Below are 22,677 nucleotides of genomic sequence, written 5' to 3'. Positions count from 1 at the left end.
CCTATCAAACATTTATGGACATGCCATAAATGTTTAAACCCTGGGGGTCCAACACTGCGACCTTCACAATTCTGAGAATGTGTGCCCAATTGCCTGCTTATTTTTGAGATGTGCCCACTTACTGTATCTCCAATTAACTATAAGGACTCTGCATTGCATAAGGGCACTACCGCAGTGTATAACGGCTGTACGACTCCCTAGTACGAAACCACTCAGCCTCTGTGTGCCGCTGTACAGGCTCGATCGGCTGCGGTATGTACGGCTCTATTGCTTCTAGGTAATAATACCTCAGTACATACAACATCTGATGGGGCATGCTACAATATTTTTTCTGTCAGAATAGTATAGAATCTGACAGAATAGTCCACGGTATGAAATCTGAGGCAGATGGTACAGAAGAGGCCCCGTGCACATCTACGATAGCCCTAATATGGTATAAAACAGTGCCTTAATACGGCAGTGTTCATGAGTCCTTATACACAATGGCCGCACATACTCGATCACCTCTTGACTGGTAATGTGGGAGAAGTGTCCATAGATAGTAGTTAGAGTTGTTAGGCAGTGCCGTTATAAAGCTTTGATATGTCTCCTTCATTAAAGGGGTTGTTTCGTGAAGACCACTCCTGTCCATATGCCGCATTAGGGGTATAGACATCATAGAGTAGGTGCCGCGTATGTGAGCCCCCTCTATGAGCCAGGTCAAAATGCCGCTCTGTAAAATCAGTTTCCGTTATTTCAGACTCGAGGTGTCCATCTGGAAGGTCTTCCTGTGATAGTATATTTCCTCTGCAGAGACCACTGCAGGGTAGATGCCCGGGTGTCCATGGCTTTCCCCAGCAAAATCATCACCAGGAGTTTGATTGACTGATCGCCTCAGCCGGTCCTATCTGAAGAGGGATGTCTGTGATAAGTCAACTCTTTTAAAGGGGATCTGTCAGCAGTTTTGAGGCCTCAAAATTGCTGAAAGCGAGAGATATAGGAGATAGGGAGACCATTGACATACCTTTTGTCTTGATCATGCAAGTAGCATGACCGACAAAACTATGTTTAATTCCCCCAGCACCACGATCGCAAGTGCCACTAAGGAAGATCTTGATGTGTAAGTGCTCCTGCACTGAATGCGGCTAAGCCCGCCGCTCTGCTCTGAGTGACGACTCTAGCGATCTCCTTATTGGCTGCTAAAATTGTGACGCAGAGAGTGGCACTTGCAACCGCCACGCCAGGGAAATCAAATGTTGATTTCTTGGTCTTGCAACTTGCATGGTATATTTACAATGATCTCCTTCTGTCCTATATTGCTCTGTCAGCAGGGTTGAGGTGTCCTTATGTTGATCTTACTTTATTGGGATAATATTTTAAGAAGTCCTTTTAATGTTATGGTGGTATTCTTAAAAAAAAAAAATAGGGGGGTTTCTAGATGTTAATTAATCGTTGAGCAACGGTTTGTTTTTAAATAAAAAAGAGAGCAATAATTTTCTTATTTATTTTATTCATTTATTTAGTGCTGTCGTATTCTGCCATTATATTGATAAAGTAGGTAATTTGGAATCTAAATTCCAAATTAACCTACTGTATCTGTATGTTTTTGGAGTGTAGGAGCAAACCCACGAAAATACAGGGAGAACATTCAAACTCCATGCAGATGTTGTTCTTGGTCAGATTCGAACCCAGTGCCTAATTATCATTAATGGGGCTTTACTTTTGCAGAAGTTAATTTTAATAATATTTTCAAGTGGTCAAGTCCTTAAAAGAACTTTGAAAATAGCACTGGATTGACCCTGCTCCGCCTGTCAATAGGTAAGACAAATTGACTTGGAATATATTACTTCTGTTTTCTGGTCAATGACTGTCAAAGATAAGGGATTTAATCTTTTTCTCTCTTGCGGTTTTTATTTTTCTTTTCCTTTCTTTGATTCTTTTTTTTAAAGGAAACCTTTCTACCTCTCCTCCTAATTTAAAGGGTTCTGGGAAGTGCAAACACTTTCCAACCAAGATGTGTGAACCCAGCCGTTACCGTCCACATCAGTGCTCCCTCTAGTATCCGCAACATGATCATCCTCCCCACATTTCTCTAGTGTTAGCAGTTGTAGGGTCCCCCCTATCCACTACTATTAGTAGCGGCAGTAGGGTACACCCTTTCCCCCAGTATGAGCAGCTTTAGGGTCCGCCTCTTACCCCCGGTAGTAGTAGTAGCAGAATTTCTACCAAGTAGTAGTAACTGCTGCATCCTGTCTCTTCTACTGTCAGCTAAGGTCTCTTTCCCCTTTTCCTTGTAGATTGTAAGCCCTTCGTGGGCAGGGCCCTTTCTCCTTCTGTCTGTCACCGAGTAAGCCCATGTTTATTGTACGTACTTGTTTATCATGTAATACCCTTCCGTATTTCATATGTACAGCGCCATGGAAGTTAATGGTGTTATAGAAAAAAAAAATACCATCCTTTCCCCCAGTAGTAGTAGCTGCAGCAGTATGCCCCCCCAGTAGTAAGCCCCCACTACAGCAGTAGTCCCTTCCCACACGCTCCCATGATGCATCCTCTTCAGGCAAACAGCTTACCAACTTTTCCAGGCTGCTGCACGTAACTTCCTTTTCCTGTATCAATCTCTGCTACCGGAAATTGATATTGGCGGTTCTCACAACTTTGATCTTTATTTGGCAGCTACTGTGTGCTGTGTCCTCTCATCAGGAGCGGTCAGTGAATGCTTCTGCTGAGACGGATGGTGCTGGCTGCTGTCAGTTACACTTGGGTGTAGAATATTGAATAAGCCTCTCTTTGGACCAGTAGACTCTCTTAATTGATCTCATAGTGTGCTTTTTTTACTCCCTTTTGTCAAGAAAAAAAAATTGGTCACTCTTCGTCTTTTGCAGATATCTTTTTAGATGTTCTGTCTTGGTCCAGGTTGGTGGTTGAATGTTCTGAGAAAATTTGGCAGATTATCATTCATTCAATCCACCTCTCTGGTGCAAAATTACTGAAGCAAAGTGCAGCTTGTTGAATTTGTACAATCCTACATACTGGTTGAATGGGACAATAGAACCAGAACATCGAATAGGATCACACAATGATTCAATCTCTTAATCAGCGCTTAAGTGATGGAAATTATTTAAATACTGTTGAATTTTCAAAGGGGTTGTCCAATATTATTAAACCCCCAGCATAAGCTCCATATGGGTAAAAATAACTGTCATAAACGCATTAAAATCCCCTGCCCTACCATAGATGGTGGTTTCCTGACCGTCTTTGTTTATTTGGCCGCAAGAATCATGTATTTGACACGAGACCACGACAGCCAATCACTAGCTGCCATCAGTGATAGGGAAGCCATACTGGCGTTACCTCTGCAACCAGTCATTGTCTGCCGTAGACACACAGTGGACCTATGACAAGACTGGCCCCCTGCAATATAATATTTTTTATATGATCTTCGTCTGAACATGGTTATGCTAATAACAGAAACACGATCTTTCCTCTGTTGGATATCCTGTAGGTAAACCTGCTGCATATGATGCACCAGCAAATCCGCTCTAAAGAGTTAAATTGGATGAATGAATTGATGGATGGTGGAATAGGTAGGTCAATAAAAAGGTACATGGATAGATAAGTAGGGAGGTAGGTAGATATGATATAATAGATTAATGGATGGGTAGATGGAAGGCAGAATAGGTAGGCAGATGCAAAGGCACATTGATGATAAAGATAGATTAATAGATGGGTAAATGGATTAGGTAGACAAATGTACATGGATGGATGGATAGATAGATTAATGGATGAACAAAGGCAGACAGCACTCCACAGCAGATGGTTTTCAAGTGAAAAATTGAATTTTTATTCTCCCAATGGCAGTGCAACGTTTCAGCCCCAGCATGGGCCTTTCTCAAGCAGTGGTAACAAGACATGTCATGTGATTTATATAGGAAACGACATGTAATAACATGATTACAATAATAAAATGTGATCGGGGTCCAAAGGCTTGCACCCAAGGAATTACAAATAAGGCCATGAGCCTATAAGTGCTGCTCTCCTTGTGTTTTCTAGATTCATGGATGGAGGAATAGGTAGGCAGATGCACAGATAGATAGATATGATGTAATCGTTACATATCAAATAGCAGATTGATACATTTTTGTAAGGCAGAGATGTTATGTTGCTTTAAGATTTGTACTCCATTTAGTCTTTTAGTATAACACGTTTTCCAAGTAATATATAAATAAATATATATATATATATATATATATATATATATATTAGTCCTTCTCAATGAATTAGAATATCGTCAAAAAAGTTAATTTATTTCAGTAATTCAATTAAAAAAGTGAGACTCATATATTCTATAGATTCAATACACACAGAGGGATCTATTTCCAGGATTTTTTTTTTTTTAATGTTGATGATTATGGCGAACAGTTAATGAAAACTCAAAATTTAGTATCTCCGAAAATTAGAATATTAAATAAGCCCAATTTCAAAAATGATGTTTAATACCGAAATGTTGGCCTACTGAAAAGTATGTACAGTATATGCAGTCGGGGCTCCTTTTGCATGAATTACTGCATCAATGCGGCGTGGCATGGAGGTGATCAGCCTGTGGCACTCCTGAGGTGTTATCAATGCGGCGTGGCATGGAGACTATCAGACTGTGGCACTCCTGAGGTGTTATCAATGCGGCGTGGCATTGAGGCGATCAGCCTGTGGCACTGCTGAGGTGTTATCAATGCGGCGTGGCATGAAGGTGATCAGCCTGTGGCACTCCTGAGGTGTTATCAATGCGGCGTGGCATGGGGGCGATCAGCCTGTGGCACTGCTGAGGTGTTATGGAAGCCCAGGTTGCTTTGATAGCGGCCTTCAGCTCATCTGCATTGTTGGGTCTGGTGTCTCATCTTTCTCTTGACAATACCCCATAGATTCTCTATGGGGTTTAGGTCGGGCGAGTTTGCTGGCCAATCAAGCGCAGTGATACTGTGGTTATTACACCAGGTATTGGTACAAGACAGTTTCCCGTATTATGATCCTGAGCCATTTTGATTTCTTTATGAAAGTTGCTGGGTTTGTTAGGCTTTCCTGCTTCAAAAGGGTTAAGCATGAAATTGCTGGACACATGCAGGCCATATGCAGAGCTGATGTTACTTAGGGCTGGCAGGCATTCTGCTTCATGCATAGTGTTGCGGATGAATTATGATTTATTGGTGAAGTGGAGAGAGAACTTGAAGTTAGGACCGGATCACATCAGAATGGTACTTAGGGCTGATTCAGACGTGCGTGGCGTTTTTTACGCACGCAAAACACAGCATTTTGCCTGCGCAAAAGCCACTTACCTGCTCCGTGAGGCAGCATCATATGATGCGCGGCTGCGTGCTTTTCGCGCAGCCGCCATCATTCTGACACACCATTCGGATGTTTGTAAACAGAAAAGCACGTGGTGCTTTTCTGTTTACATTCATCCTTTTGACAGCTGTTGCGCGAAACAGGCAGTTCGCACGGAAGTGCTTCCGTGCGACCTGCTTGGTTTTCACGCACCCATTAACTTCAATGGGTTTGTGATGCGCAAAATACGCCGAGATATTGACCATGTCGCGCTTTTTGCGCAGCGGACAAACGCTGCGCAAAAAGCACGGACTGTCTGTACTGCCCCATAGACTTGTATTGGTCTGTGCGTGGCGCATGAAAACCACGCGGCCCGCACGGACGCAATACACGTTCGTGTGAATCCAGCCTTAGATTGTTTTTTCCCCTAACATCCTAAATTGTGATATGATCATTGTGCATTTAGTCCATGTGTGGTAGGTTACACATCATGAGAATATGAGAATCCTGCCATCTGGTTTTTAAAAAGATTATTGTAAATATTGGAATTGCTATTGCAGAAAATACATTCAATTTAAAACATGACAAGCATTTTGAGACGACTATGAATGTGCACAGCATGGATTTCATTCTAATCAGGAGGAGGGGAAAATCCTAACAACTATTAGATGTGATTAAAAGGGTTTTCCGGCCAAATATTAGTTTTAAAAATCATATTTGCCGCATTACTTGTACCATCCGAAACCCACCCAAATACTTTTTTTTTTTTTTTCAAATCATGCTTCCCCTCTGAATTTTACCTCCTTCTCGTGCGGCCGTTTGTTTATATGCCACTCTTCTGGTCCATGTATGCTTCTGGTCCGCTCCCAGCATGCTGTGCGCCTGAAAAAGGACGAAGCATGTGTTGTGAAATAAATCAACTACGCGTGCTCAGTCATTATGAGCTGTGAATAGCGGGTGCTTGTATGATGAAGACTGGGTGCAGACGCATTGGGAAGGTGAACAGAGCACGCGTCTGTTAGGCTGATTGGTGCATGCTCAGTTGAAGATGCCGAAAGGCCGTCCCACCAATAGTGACGGAGCTGACGTACCCGTACACAGACCCGCACCAAATTATGGGTGAAGTGTGCGTGATGTCAGCGAAAGAAGAGGCATTTTGGCAACAGTTACAGTTAGACCAAACGGTGAAAGAGTAGGTTTTTAGAAATAAAAGTTATTTACGATGTTGCTTATTTTGCATTGGATAGGATATTGAGGGGTATCCTAGACAAGGCATTAGCTAAAAAAAAGGTTTTTATTATATATAATTATTATTTTTATTTTTTTAAAGAGGTGGTCTCATTCATTCTAAGGTATATGAAAATCATTGAGTATAGACACCTCTCTATGAGCCAGAGCAGAGATCTGCTAATATACTGCGAACCTGGCCCATTTATATATTACATGGCCAAACATTCATTTAAATGGCTGGCATGTAATACTTAATTTCCCCTGCAGTAGCCAGGGATCTACTCTTGGTCAGTCACGACTCAGTTCTACATATTGTGCGGGCTGGAGTTCAGTAGCACCTGCTTAAATGTTTTATAAAAGCATCTTATAGATTTTATTAGGGGTCTGTCCTGGTGAATGATTCCCTTTTAAAGAGTGACTATACTTTCATCAAACTTTTAATATGTCGTTGAGACCCCCACTGTTGCTGACACAAATGTGCAGAAGCGTTCAGCGGAGCTCCGTGTCAAGGAGAAGACGGCTCTCATAGATGTTTTATGTAAGCCGTTTTCAGCCTGACGAGCGCTGGTCACAGTCAAAGGAGCAAAGGCAACAGTGGGAGTCTCAGCACCTGGACCCCCACCAATCCAAACTTTTGATATGTCTCTATGACATATCAAAAGTTTGATAAAAGTGTATTTCCTATTTCAGTAATCATAGGCAACGAAGCCTTCTCTCATCTGTCTTTGTATGTGCTATAAGGCTAGGGCTACACGGCGACTTGTGGCTGCACGACATCGCTACATCTTATCTAATGATAGTAACCGTGGATTTCTGGCGACACAAAAGTTACTGCGACCACGTTTCAGTGTGACCACATTTACTATCATTGGTTGCCATTTTAGCATCACGCATTTCGATCTTAAGTTTCATGGCCACAATTCGCTGTGTAGCCCTAGGTTTCCATGAGCGTGACATAATCTGCAATTACAGAAGATATTTGGTTTTATGATGAAATACTAAAATTTTAATTATGATCACAAGGGCGTGATTATGTTTTGCAGATGGTTTGTCACATTTTATGTGCAAATATTGGCTTTGTATATTATTTAACAAAATTTCTCTTTCAGTATAGCAGGCTGTATAATATACAGAAAATCTGTGACTACACTAAATAAAATGTGTGTTTCTACAGTGCAGTATTCTTTTTGGAGCACATTTTGGCAGTCACATCAGAGGACCAATGAACCGTCATAATGAAATAACTTGGAAGTAGCTATGCTATTTTCTTAACATGTCTCCTGCTGACATTGCCATGTAAAACATTGATGGCTTATTGGTGTCTCTAGTTTCTAATGAATGTGCCAAATTGAGGTCTAAAAGTAGCATCAAGGTATTCCACATCTCTCACTTGTGTAAAGTTGCTTGGCTGTTAGAGACAGCACATCCAGCTCGTTGTATCTGGCCTTTGAGTCCCCAAATGTCATGGACTGTCAGGAGGTTTGAGCAGTTAAGAGTTGGTGAACATCAAAGATCAATGAAGTCCTCAGATCCGTCCTAAAACTAACATTTGGTCTGAAAACTTGAGATTTCCCCAAAAATGTACAGTATGTTGCAATTGTACTGAAGTTATAGAAAATGTAGATATTAAAGTGCATTGTCCCTAGAAGAAGGCCATGCTTCTACTGTCTGACTCCCAGTGCTGCAGATCTAGACTGGAGAAGATACTGTAGGTGCAATGGATTACACCAACATAGTCAGTCTGAACCATATTGCCTTACTCTGTCCTTGTGTTGAAAGCTTGTTCTTTTAACATTTTTCCAGTTCTTTGTATTAAATTAGTTTTCGATCTATGTTCAAACATCAAGTGACTACTGGATCATTAACCATAGTTTCTTCCACGTGTTCCCTCTGTTGTTCTTGTCCTGTTTTAACTTTTTAGTTGGCTCAAAAGTAGCTTATGAAGACTAGTCATAGTACAGTGTGTTCATACTAAATCTCCTGGCTTCAACCTAGGCCGACAGCTGCAGCTTCCAAGTGCTTTTTAAAAGTATTCTGAAATATTACATGCCATACTTTAGTTTGACAGAGTCCATGAACTTTGTTGTGGTCTCCTAAATGTCTACGGCCAGATTTAGAAAAGCCACCTCAGCTAAAACACACATACAGTATGATTGAAAGCATAATTTGATGGGATATATTCTCGCATCGTTGGATACGTGTATTTTATAGTTGGTAAAATATCTTCATATAACACTCCTAGTTCTGACCAATGTTCTGCTATAGCCTTGGTCTTCTGTTTTAAAGAGGTTGTCACTAGACAACCCCTTTTAAAATTGAGAGCTACCGCGGCGATCAGCTGAATGCGTCTGACTCCAGAGATTCCTGGCGAACAGTTGATCTTGCTTGGATTCTAAAGGAGATCCACTTTGGCTCATAATGGATGGCCCAAATGGGAGTCCCCCTCTATAAAGTCCATAGGCTCTTATGGAAAACATGAGGGGACAAAAATTCTAGTTTATACCTCTTATGACACACTTGTACCGAGCACTATCTACTCCTAAAAGAGTAGGCCCAAGGCCAGGATCACATATACCGTTTTGGTTCAGTTTTTGGCTCCGTTTTTTGAGCCAAATCAATGAGTGGATTGATAAAGGAAGAAAAGGTATAAAAAAAATACTAATGCATCTCCTTTCTTTTATGTCCTCTTCTGTTCCGTCAAAAAACTGAGCCAAAAACGACATAAAAACTGTGTGTGATCCTGGACTTGGAGTTTTGGTGTTCAGGCAAAGCTTCGGTTTGAAGCTCTCTGTTATTAGATATGTAGCTTATTTTTTTTATTTTAGATTATACATGGATATATGAAACTTTTAAAATGCACTATGTCTTTTTCTTAATGTCTTCAAATAACCTCGTGTTTTGACTCATTATGACCTTAGTAATTTTCTAGTTCTTGTGTTAAATATAACTTGTAGTGTCCCCAGCAGAGAATGACATACTAAGGCTTCGTTCAGATCTGCTTCGGGACTCCGTTCATGGGCTTTGTCGGAGCTTTCCATCAAGGGAACCCATGAATGGAATCCAAACTGAAACCATAGGTTTCCATTTGCATCACCATTGATTTCAATATTGACGGATACGGTGCAAATGGTTTCAGTTTGTCACCGTTTTGCAAGGGTTCCGTTGTTTTGACGGAATAATTAGTGCAGTCGACTACAGTATTGATTCAGTCAAAATGACGGAACCCTTTCATAACGGTGACGAACGGAAACCATTTGCACTGGATCCATCACCAATGGTGATACCAATGGAAACTTTGGTTTTCAGTAATTAAGTTTTCTTTTTATATTGTGGTTTTGTTTTTTGTGTTTTTGTTTTTTTTTTGTTGCAATTAATCTATTTTTCTAACTTTCGTTTCTAGGATGGCACAAAGCAGAAGCGAGAACGAAAGAAGACTGTATCATTTAGCAGTATGCCAGCCGAGAAAAAGATCAGCAGCGCAAGCGATTGCATCAATGCAATGGTTGAAGGATCTGAACTGAAAAAAGTCAGATCCAACTCCAGGATCTATCACCGATACTTTCTTTTGGATGCAGATATGCAATCCTTGAGGTGGGAGCCATCAAAGAAAGATTCTGAAAAAGCAAAAATAGACATGAAGTCTGTGAAAGAGGTCCGAACTGGAAAAAATACTGATATTTTTCGTAGCAATGGAATTTATGACCAGATTTCAGAAGACTGTGCTTTTTCTATCATATATGGAGATAATTATGAATCTTTAGATCTTGTTGCAAATTCTGCTGATGTTGCCAATATTTGGGTAACAGGTTTACGGTATTTAATTTCATACGGGAAGCATACACTTGACATGATTGAAAGTTTCCAGGATAACATGCGGATGTCATGGCTTGCTCAAATGTTCAGGGAAGTAGATGAGGAAAATGTGGGACAGGTACCTCTTTGTAAAGCAGTGCAATTTATAAAAAATTTAAACCCAGGTCTTAAAAACAGCAAAATTGAACTAAAATTTAAAGAATTACAGAAATCTAAAGAAAAAAGTCACACTGATGTAACCCAAGATGAGTTTATTGAAGTTTTCCATGAGCTATGCACTAGACCAGAGATTTACTTTTTGCTAGTGCAGTTCTCGAGCAATAAGGAATACTTGGACTCAAAGGACCTCATGATGTTTTTGGAAGCAGAGCAAGGTGTGGCACAGGTAACGGAGGATATCAGCCTTGACATTATCAAGAAATATGAGCCATCTAAAGGCCAGGAAAAAGGTTTCCTGTCTTTGGATGGTTTTACAAATTATCTCATGTCTCCAGATTGTTGTATTTTTGATCCAGAACACAAAAAAGTTTGCCAAGATATGACACAACCTGTATCCCACTACTATATAAATTCATCCCATAATACATATTTAATAGAAGATCAGTTTAGGGGTCCTTCAGATATTACAGGGTATATTCGTGCTCTCAAAATGGGGTGCAGAAGTGTTGAACTGGATGTCTGGGATGGTCCAGATAATGAACCTGTTATTTACACTGGCCATACAATGACAACACAGATTGTCTTCCGTAGTGTGATTGACATAATTAACAAATATGTCTTCCATGCTTCGGAGTTTCCATTAATTCTTTGTTTAGAAAACCATTGTTCTGTCAAGCAGCAGAAAGTTATGGTTCAACACATGAAAAAAATCTTAGGAGACAAACTTTATACTACTCCTCCAAATGCAGAAGAAGCTTATCTTCCATCTCTTGAGGCTTTAAAAGGCAAAATATTAATGAAGGCTAAAAAACTCCCCCCTGAGTGTTTGGGATTTGAAGGTGATGTTACAGATGAAGATGAAGGTGTGGAGATGTCTCAAAGGGTGGAAAAAGGGGAGGAACAGCAAAATATTGTCACTGTGAAGCGAATACAGCTTTGCAAAGAGCTATCAGACCTTGTTAGCCTTTGTAAGTCTGTTCAGTTCACTGACTTTCAAACATCTTTCCAGAACCAGAAGTATTGGGAAGTGTGCTCCTTCAATGAAGTAGCAGCGGGCAAATATGCGAATGAAAGCCCTGGTGATTTTGTCAACTATAACAAAAAGTTTCTGTCTCGAATATTCCCAAGCCCAATGAGAATAGACTCTAGTAACATGAACCCACAAGATTATTGGAAATGTGGTTGCCAAATAGTTGCTATGAATTTTCAGACTCCAGGTCTAATGATGGATCTCAACATTGGCTGGTTTCGACAGAATGGAAACTGTGGATTTGTTCTACGACCTGCCATCATGCGTGAGGAAATTTCTTTTTTTAGTGCAAACACAAAAGATTCTGTGCCTGGAGTTTCTCCTCAGCTTCTTCATATTAAAATCATAAGTGGGCAGAATTTTCCAAAACCCAAAGGGTCAGGAGCTAAAGGAGATGTTGTGGATCCCTATGTCTATGTTGAAATCCATGGAATTCCTGCTGACTGTGCCGAACAGAGGACAAAAACAGTGCATCAGAATGGAGACAATCCAATATTTGATGAAAGCTTTGAATTTCAGATTAATCTTCCAGAACTAACAATGGTTCGTTTTGTGGTGCTCGACGATGACTATATCGGAGATGAGTTTATTGGGCAGTATACTATACCATTTGAGTGTCTACAACCTGGCTACAGACATGTTCCTCTACAATCTTTAACTGGAGATATTTTGGCTCATTCATCTTTATTTGTCCATGTAGCGATTACAAATCGCAGAGGTGGAGGAAAGCCTCATAAACGTGGTCTGTCAGTTAGGAAAGCTAAGAAGTCAAGGGATTATGCATCAATGAGGACATTACTGATAAAGTCCATTGATGAAGTCTTCAAAAACGCAATTCAGCCTATAAGAGATGCCACAGATCTACGTGAAAACATGCAGGTAAGACAATTATTATAGACAGGAACTAAATGTACCTCAAAGGAAGCATACAGAATAATATAATTATTTTTTTTTTTTAACTCTCCGACTGGTTTTCATGCACTATAAATCCCAAAAGCAGCATAACTCCGGGGTTTATAGGAAGCCGAGGTAGCAGTCGCTTCCTAGTTTATATACCTGAGGTCCTCTGCCACACAACAGTACTATAAATGGTACATGATAGTTGAAGGGCTCGTTACAGATTTTACAGCAGGGTTCAGAACCTTGTGGTTGGAATCTTTTTCATTTTGATAGGGAGGTAAAATCTGAATTGGTGCCTGTAATCTGGTCAGAACCTAAACTTTCCAGTTTACGTGCAGGCAGACATTCGTGTACTGTAGTCTGCCTTCCGTGACCGAGTCTCTTTAATACTTACTGCAGCAGTTTAATACTAGTGGCTGGAACATATTTCTATTCATAAAGTCTCACAATGCTAACATGCGGTTTAAAGAAATATTTAAGGATCCTGTTTTAATTCACAGGTTTGCAGTTTTGCTTTGTTTGAAAGAGGGAGACATTATTTTACTTTGACATGTAAAAGACAATCTGACTTAGTGTACATGCTTCGCTGCACTTCCCTGGAGTTATCCATAAAAGCAAACTATGCAGTAATGTAACAACCGCTTCAAGATTTTCCGACATTGAGAAACATAATGATAAATGTGTGTTTTCAACAATAACCAAGTTATAAGGGATAACAGCTTAGGCCTAATTCACACGATCGTGGCACATCTCGGACGTGAAATACTGCAGCGCTGCGGGACGCGATGTCTCGCATTCCCCATAGATGAGACTCTATGGAGGGATGCGTGATGCGTGAAAAGATAGGACATGTCCTATTTTCCCACGGCCCCTTCACACGGTCCGTTGAAACAACGGCTGTGTGAACGGCCACATTCAATAGGTCCGTGGGACATTCATTACATAGGTCCGTGGGACGGCCGCTGTTTCAACGGCCGTCCCACAGATGTTTAACACGCTCGTGTGAATTTGGCCTTAGTGTGTGGTGAATGATACCAAAAATCAGGCATTTTGCCACTACATCCTTGGTTTACCTAAACATTTGTTCTTGATCAGGATTTCTGGTGGCCGTCGACCAGTTTTAGAGTTTACCTTATAGGTAAGAAAAAAATTAACAAAAAAAACACAGATCTTTTTGAGACGTAGATAATATATCAGATTTGATTAGCAAAGTCACCGTAGATTGAATATGTTAACGTTTAACTTTCTATTACAGGGCTATTGCACAAACCTATTTCAGTACTATTCTATGATCATAAAAATGGTGTATGACCGCAATATGTTCTGGTTAGCCACAGTTTTGAAAAGTGTCCAGCACAATTCTCATTACGTTCATCTTCAAAAATGTGTCCAGACTGTTTTAAGTCTTAATGATTTGCTGCTTTCTTATATATGATTGATTTACTGCTTAAAGAACACATACAAGTCTTGATCTCTGGTTTGAGAATCCTACTGTTTTTCCAGTTAGAATCCGTGTTCGCTTATAATATATTGTTTGAGAGGTTATATTATTTTTCTTATTTTGGTGTAACATTGTGTGTTGAAATGTAATTATTTGTGAACAAGTCTATGGGGCGGAGCTTGTACACACGTTTAGAGTGGGCTTTGTCCAATCCCTGTTAACCAGTGAATCTCAGATCATATGACAGGACAATCCAGTATTAGCAAGTAGAAGAAGCTGCTAAATAATGTACTCTAGTAGGGATAGACAGGGGTAGATGTTATTTTGAATATTCATGAGGCACCACTTTGTTTACGAAACTGATGAAATTAGCACACGTTCTCAAATAATTTGTGTAGACTTACAAGCCCTGTTCTTGCATGGACTAATGTTCACACTCCAGCATTGCATTCAATAAACATGAGGGTCTCTTTCCCAAGCATGGCTAATCCCCTACTGGACACTCACCCCCCCCCCCCTGTTCACTCTGCCACTCTCTACTGTCTTTACATTATCCACCCTTACCCCCAATTTGTTGTTCTAATTTGATTTAAGAAAAAAGTTTTATAAAAACATTCAAAACAGAGAATTATTTTGTAAGCTATAAAACAGATGCTTTTTAAGAAAAATTATACTAATTGGGGGTCCAAACCTTTGATCAGTTTTCTAACATATCATATAGGCCCTGTTACAATCCATGTTATTATGTTGAATGCAGAGAAGGGGGGACCCCGCCCTTCCCAAACCACTCTGTATGTTACACATGAGGAGTGACATTAACAAGTTGGGTTATATTTCTTTTTTTTTATCAACCATGCACTGCTGGTGAGGACCTTGTCAAGTAGGAATTCCTTACGGCTAGTTAAATCCAGATTCCTTTCCTTATTAGTATATATTAATAAGGCTGTAATGTAGATGACGTATATTCCAGGCCTACAGTTGCTAGTCCTGCACTGTAAAAAAATAAAATCAAATCATGGTTATATGTTATACTTGACAATACTGTTTTTTTTTTTTTTTTTAAATGTTTGAGAAGTTAGAAGAATGACAGCCTTCAATATGTTCTAGTCATTGAACGTTCAAAAGTAAGGCAATATTTACACTCTTGTTGTGGCTTCCATTCATAACGGAAGCCAAAACGCCATGAACGGACCAGTCGTACACCGGATATACCAGTGCCTAACGGACCCCATAGACTTACAATGGGGTCTGTCCGGTTCTGGCGTGGAGTCCGTCATTTTGACAGGAAAAAAAGCGCTGCATTCAGATGTGAACAGTGCCTAAGTAACTCCTGTCTTCTAAGAAAGTTAAGGTGCAGGAGTGATCAATATGTATCTCGTAGGCCCTGTTCACACAGAGTTTTTTTTTACGCGGAAACTGCAACTGAATCAGCCATTAAAAAACGTCCAAAACTGCCTTCCCTTGATTTCAATAGTAGGCAAAGCAGTTTTTTTCCACTCGCGGTAAAAAAAAGCGGCATGCTCTTTCTTACTGCGGATCCGCCTCTGACCTCCCATTCCTCTGACAGAAAATCGCGGCAAGAATTTGCAGGGAGGTCAAGATCTGCCTCAAAATTCGTGATTTTTCTGTCCGTAAAAGAACTATGTGTGAACAGGGCCCTAAGTTCTAAACCAGGATAATATTAAGCAGATCGAAAGTTTCTTTTTTGTTTCTTGTGGTCTCATATACTTGTATTGCATCCCCCCCCCCCCCCCCCCCCATCGACCTTTATAACTAATTGACTTCTGCTCCATTTCTTTAAGAGCAGCTCTATTGGCAATTAGTTAAACATTTCGTTTTAGACATCCTAGAGGCAGTCGTGTTCTCGAAATAGAGCAGCTTGTTTGTGTTTGGCCGGCACAGTTTTCTGTTGAGACTCTGCTGCATTAAATGAGTATTGAGTCTACAATGCAATTTAGGATACCAGATGAATCCCCTTGGACATAGTAGCTTGTCAGTGATTATTGACTTTTCATTGTAAACTGCTACTTCTCTTCCAGGTGAATGCTATATTGTGACTTGTTGCAAAGTTGGCACTACCAACCTCAAGATTACTGGAAGGCTAACAATAAGCAGCAATTCTATGGGTATATTGTAGGTTTGAATATTTGTAGATATATCATAGCAATATATATGTACTATACACTAATCACAATGTATATTTTTTAATACACAGAATGCTGTGGTTTCATTTAAAGAGCTGTGTGGACTTTCTCCTGTGGCTAATATTATGCAGTGTATCAAGGCTCTGTCGTCCCGCCTAGCTGGACCTGACAACACCCCAGTATTTGTCATGAATCTCCATGATCAGTATCCCACCATGGAGCTACAAGGCACGGTTCCAGAGGTCATGAAAAGGATTTTAACATCATATGACTCTGTGAGTATTCATGTCACAATTCTGCATTATTTTGAACATGTGTATATATTTTCGTAGATATTGAGATATGTGAAGGACTTTACAGTCAATTGAGTTTTCATCCTCCGAGTTAAACCTCATGTATACGGCTGTATATACGGAGCTGTAATAGGGCACCAATAGAGGTGCACGGGGCCTTACTGTATACCTGTGACTTGATATGGAGGCGTACGGAGGTATTTTCTTTTGGATTTAGTACTAATCCGATAGAGAGAAATTGTGGCATGCTCCTTTTGGATGCTGTATGTATGGACTGATTCTTCCCTAGAAGCATGGTACTCCGGCACAGAGTCCCTGTGTCTCTGTAGTACAGAGCTGTATGGGACCCCATGTGCCTCCACACAACCATGTCCGGGTCTTACATGTGCATGAGTCCTAAGGTGTTGTAACCTGCAGAACACCAAAAGAAAAACTTTACCTATGTTGTGCTCTGTAAATACGAAATTTTTATGCCGTTTCCTTGATGGCAACCCTTTTAAATAACTTTCAAAAAAAAAAAGCTCCACTCTTGAATTTGACACTGACAAGCTGAGTAATTTTGGAAATACTTTTCTTATTTTGCAGCACTTTTTAATTACATGGTTTATTGGCTGTTTAGACAGAAAGATAAATTCTGAATTCTTTTGAAATCCTGACGCCAGGCAGCTGTGCATTATAGGAATTCAAATCACAGTAACACACTTAGAACTATGCTGATAGGTCGCATATTAGACATATATGTTTGGTTAAAAAGAGTATTGAAAGGGGGGCGTGGCCAGGCACGGATGTGAGCGGTCGCACTGAACCTTAGCTCCGTGTGCTGAACCCTGTATTTCATCCTGTGGAGAAAGTATTTCAGCCAAAATTCCTTACCTGTTGAGAAAGAAGGGTAGGAAACCCACTCGACAAAATATGGGACCCTCCAAGACATCGGGAGCAGTGGAAAAACTGAAAGAGTTCGCCAGGAACTCGGGACAAGATGGCGCCCGGGGGGAGCAGTCCTCGTCGGCACATGTTCAGGAGAGACGGTCTGCTGCACTCGCCGAGGCAGGGGAAGCGGTGCCCCCTGAGTTAACGCTGAAGTAGGTGACGGAGACGCTCCTGGCGGCGATTCTGGAGACACGTACCTCGGTAACAACGAAGGTGAAGGTGGATGTCGGTCTGATTCGGTAGGACCTCCATAATCTGAGAGACCGGGTAACTCAGGTTGAGACAAGGGTTTCGGACCTAGAAGATGTGACGGCAGCAGTACCGCGCACGCTGAGAGACCTGTCGGGGAAAGTGGAGTTGTGGCGCCAAAAAGCAGATGATCTCGAGAATCGACTGAGAAGAAATAATCTGAGGATAATAGGCCTCCCTGAAAGGTCGGAGGGGCCTAGACCAGATGAATTTGTGGAGAAGTGGCTGAAAGACCTATTTCCGGATACAGTATTTTCAATGGCCTTTGCAGTTGAAAGGGCGCACAGAGTGCCAGCGAAACCACCACCACCCGGGGCAAATCCCAGACCATTGCTGGCGAGATTGCTAAATTGCAAGGATCGAGATTTGGTGCTGCAGGCGGCAAGGCGCAAAGGAGTGATTAGAGTGGAGAACACGACGGTGTCCATTTTTCCTGATTTTTCCCCGGAGCTACAACGAAAGAGGGCCTCGTACATGCACGTCAAGAGACGACTTCGGGAGCGTCAGATCCCATATTCTATGGCGTACCCTGCGCGACTGAGAGTTGTGGATGGAGAGAGATCAGTGTTTTTCACTACCCCTGAGGCGGCAGATGAGTGGCTCACCAGACATGGACGGTCTCCTCGACGCTGACTTGAAGACCACGTTTTATATGAAGGGGACAGTGAGTTTACATGATTGCAATATGCATTTTATGAGGGGTCCCTATGCAGTTGATATTTGATCTCGCACACACAAGTGTTCTTGATGTACTGAGTATATGTATGTACTAAACCTTGAAGAAGATAAGGGGAGAGGGGCAGATATATTGAGGCGGCATAGGAGTAAAATGTTATAGTTTAAATGACTGGATTAATTACCCTCACGTTTATCTAAGTTATAAGAAAGGGAACATGGAATCTTATATGGCTGAAATACAGCTTAACAATGGGTGAAGCCATTGAGAAGGTACTATTGCTTATCTTGATTCCTCTGTGTTACTAACCTAAGCAGTGGAAACTTCCCCCGTTTTTATGCACTTTGCATTTTTTATGCCTTGTAGGCTTAAGCAGCTCCTGATGAGCTTAATTGTTCAAAGTTATTGGTTTAAGGTTCAAATCGGTTTTGCATGCCTGCTACATGATGACATGGGAACAGGGTCCCATTATCACTGCTCGCTGATTGTGGGGGGATGGTGCCCTCACATAGAGATATGGTATAGAGTGGAATATGGCGACGCTTAAATTTATGTCCTGGAATGTGAGGGGGATGGGAACGCCGGGTAAGAGAAATGTGATCTTTTCTATACTACGGAGGCACATGCCTCATATTATATGCCTTCAGGAAACGCATCTTACGGCAGATAAGGTGCATATGCTGGGTAAATCTTGGATTCAATGGGGGCGGCATGCTACTAGATCCTCAGCATCACGGGGAGTATCACTGCTAGTACATAGGAATTTACGCTGGGAGGCGTTACATACAAGAATAGATACTGATGGTAGATATGTGCTGGTTCATGCTAATGTAAACTCTGTCCCTTATGTCATAATTGGTATCTACAACCCGCCACAGGGCTCAATGAGTATACTCAGAGAGGCCATCACATTCGCATCCACTTATCAGGAGGCGCGAGTTATACTAATGGGGGACCTGAACCTCACCATAGACCCTCTGTTGGATCGCTTTACTGCTAGGTCGGGCCCCCGGGACCCCACGAGCCCCACTCCGCTAGCATCTATGATAGAGGAGATAGGATGGTTGGATCTATGGAGAGTGAGCCACCCGGGAATAAGGGAATACACGTGCCATACTCCGCAGTTTAACGCTCTGTCTCGCATTGACTACGTGATGGGATCTCCCGCCATTTTCTCAAGCATGGCTTCTATAGAGCACTTGCCCAGAGGGGTGTCGGATCATAGCCCGATTCTTTTACAGTTACATCAACGGGCAGAGGGAAGGAGGGGAGCTCTTAAGATACACCCATTTTGGTTGCAGTTGTTTACGGGAAGTGACAGAATACCTGACCAACTAGATGTCTTTTTAGAAGCGCATTCACAAGAACAAAATAGTGCACTGGTGTGGGATACATTAAAAGCGTATTTGAGAGGGTGCTTGAGATCCTCTATTTCCTATGTTAAACGTTCCTCAGCCAGACAAGAAATGGATTTAGCACAACAATGCAGGGGTTTAGAGGATACTTTCGTACGGGACCCATCCCAGGTTAACAGAGAAGCGTGGCTGGCAGCAGGCAGACAATACTTGCTTCTAGTCAAGGAAAAGGCAGCAAGAAGGATATTCTTCTCTAAACAATCCTTTTTTGAGCACGGTAATCAGTCGAGTAAGCTGCTTGCACAAATAGCGAAACAGAATACCATGTCCCCCCCAGTGCTACGTATATCCCAACCAAACCAGGGTACAGCTAATACACCATTAGACATACTGAATAGATTTGCAGATTTTTATGGGGAACTCTACACTTCGCAGGCACAGTATTCGATGGAGGAATTGAACTCCTATTTAGATGGGGCACACTTCCCAGGGTTGTCAGAGGAGAATAGAATCAAGTTAGAGGCCCCTTTCTCGGTACAGGAGATAGAAGAATGCTTATCCTCCATGACAAAAGGGAAGGCGTCAGGTCCGGATGGTCTCCCTCTAGAGGTGTATATTAAATATGCAGATACTCTAAATTCCCAGTTATTAACTGTATTTGAGGACGCCTTTCAGAAGGGTGAATTACCAGTCTCGATGAGAGAGGCCACTATAGTTGTCATTTTGAAACCAGGAAAAAATTCAGAGGAATGTGAGTCGTACCGCCCGATATCCCTACTCAATGTGGATTATAAAATCCTAACCAAACTTTTAGCTAATAGACTTAGTGGTGCTATCACAGATATTATTCATCCGGACCAATCCGGTTTTATCCCAGGCAAGTCAACATCGGATAATATCCGCAGAGCTCAGGTGGTGACCCAGATAGGGTGGTGGGAGCAGCAGGACTGGGCATTGGCCTCGTTGGACACGGCTAAGGCCTTTGATTCAGTAGAGTGGCCTTATTTGTTTGAGGTCCTTCGCAGATTTGGTTTTGGCGAGAGATTCCTTAAATGGATTAACATCTTATACAAAGATCCGAAGGCATCGGTGTTGGTCAATGGGATTTTGTCTCCCTCCTTTTGTCTCCATAGAGGTACGAGGCAGGGATGCCCCCTGTCCCCTCTTCTGTTTGCAGTGGCCATTGAGCCCCTGGCTATCCGCATCCGTCTAGATGCGGCTTTTCAGGGTATCCGCATAGGACCACGGGAGGATCGGATTGGTCTTTATGCCGATGACATGATTTTGTATATGGCTAATCCAAACGCCTCCTTACCAAGAGCAATGACAATACTAGAAGAGTTTGGACGGTTCTCAGGCCTATATATCAATTGGAGTAAGTCATTTCTTATGCCCCTTAGACCCGATAACTGTGGGTGGGATAAGGACTTCCAGGGCCTGCAGGTGGTTTCCGGTTTTAAATACTTAGGGGTCCATATAGTTAGGGATAGTGGCGCTTCATATGATCTAAATATATATCCCCTGTTGACATATCTGAGAGATAAATTTGCTGTCTGGAAGGCGCTCCCTATATCGACTGCAGGAAGAATAAATTTAATTAAGATGATAGTGCTGCCCAAAATGTTATACCTCCTAGAACACGCGGACACCCTGGTCCCTAAACGATTTTTCAACCTGGTAAGCTCCTTATTTTCCTCATTTGTATGGGGGGAGAGCCGCCCCAAGCTTAAACTTAGCACGCTCCAACGTCCCAAGGAACAGGCGGGGGCTGCTCTACCTGACGTGTTCTTGTATTACTTGGCAGGCCAATTAAGATTTATTAAAACATGGGTGGCTGAGGAACCAATGCCTAATGCGGATCTCCACTTGGCCCATTTTCTTAGGATCCCCTCTTTGTGGCCCATACTTGAGCCGCATGGATATAGCCCTAGGCATTCCTTGCCAATAATTAAACTAGCCAGACAGGTTTGGTCACATGTTAAGAAAGTTCTGGAATGGGAGGACATAGTTGCAGAGCTGCCACTTTGGTCTCATCAGGGTCTTTCTCATTTTAGGGGGATGCAGGATTCTGATTTTTGGATTGAAGTAGGTATAACGCAGGTGCAAAACCTGATAGATGACGAGGGACATATGATATCAGCCAGAGAGATACAGGATACATTCCGGGTCCCTGAGAGAGACGCATTCCGCTGTGTACAGATTAGGCATGCTTTACAATCCCAGTTCAGGGAAGATCAGAGATCCATTTCTTCACTTCCACTCATTGGTATTCTGAGAACACAGGGACCAAGGGGGATGGTATCTGCACTTTATACTTACCTCCTATCGCAGAGGGTCGCTCACGCTGAGATGTCGGTTGAGGTTGGATGGAGGGGTCTTATTCCTACATTATCTAGTGAGGACTGGGGGGAGGCCATGGGATCACATCTCTTGGTCTCGCCTGCAGCGAACAATAAATTGACGCAATTGTACATCATACACAGATGTTATATTACCCCCATCAGATTATATCGGATGGGAAGGGCACCTAGCACACGATGTCCTAGATGCTCTCAAGATCAAGCTGGCTTTGATCACATGATGTGGTTATGCCCAGTCATAGCCAATTTCTGGAAAGAAGTGACGCAAATACTGTCCTCAATTATGACCAACCCGATTCCATGTGAACCAGGTCTATGCTTATTGGGGCTGTTGGGAGAGAGAACCCGGACACACTATGAGAGTATCTTCCTGCGAGAAGCCCTGTTCTTAGCCAGAAAAGCGATAGCCATCCGATGGATGGGGGACACTTTTCCGGATACATCACAATGGAAAAGCCTGGTCAATGCTATTCTCCCATATGAGAATATAGTATATAAACATAGAGGATGTCAATATAAATTCTTGAAAATCTGGGGAGAGTGGTGCTCCTCACCTCTTGCCTCCTTCAGCGTGGGCGACCTTAGAGAATCCTTACCACTTCAAGTAGGAGGGATCTGAGATCTATTTGACCGGGTATTTAATGCCCTAGGTGTGAGAATGGAGCTTGGTTCTGGTAAATAACTGCGACCTGTATGTCTACAGAATCACAAATAAGTGTGACACTGACCTGCCTGCGTGCAGTGAATATTTGGAGTCTCCTGTGACTCGCCTTCATGTATAAATGTAAATTGCAAACTC

The 22,677-nt window shown here is 41.9% G+C and overlaps 1 protein-coding gene across 1 annotated transcript in view; it reads left to right on the top strand.

Moving 5' to 3' along the window:
- Window positions 1–22,677, top strand: part of PLCL2 (phospholipase C like 2) — a 172,148-nt gene that overhangs the window by 84,027 nt on the left and 65,444 nt on the right. The window contains exons 3-4 of the mRNA XM_075827230.1: window positions 9,929–12,409; window positions 16,087–16,290. Of these exons, the coding sequence (XP_075683345.1) occupies window positions 9,929–12,409; window positions 16,087–16,290 (2,685 nt within the window). The remainder of the gene's footprint in view (window positions 1–9,928; window positions 12,410–16,086; window positions 16,291–22,677) is intronic.

Source organism: Rhinoderma darwinii, chromosome 5 (genome assembly GCF_050947455.1).
Source record: "Rhinoderma darwinii isolate aRhiDar2 chromosome 5, aRhiDar2.hap1, whole genome shotgun sequence".
Taxonomy (NCBI): domain Eukaryota; kingdom Metazoa; phylum Chordata; class Amphibia; order Anura; family Rhinodermatidae; genus Rhinoderma; species Rhinoderma darwinii.
The sequence above is the reverse complement of the archived record's forward strand: the minus strand, read 5'-3'. Positions and strand labels throughout refer to the sequence as shown.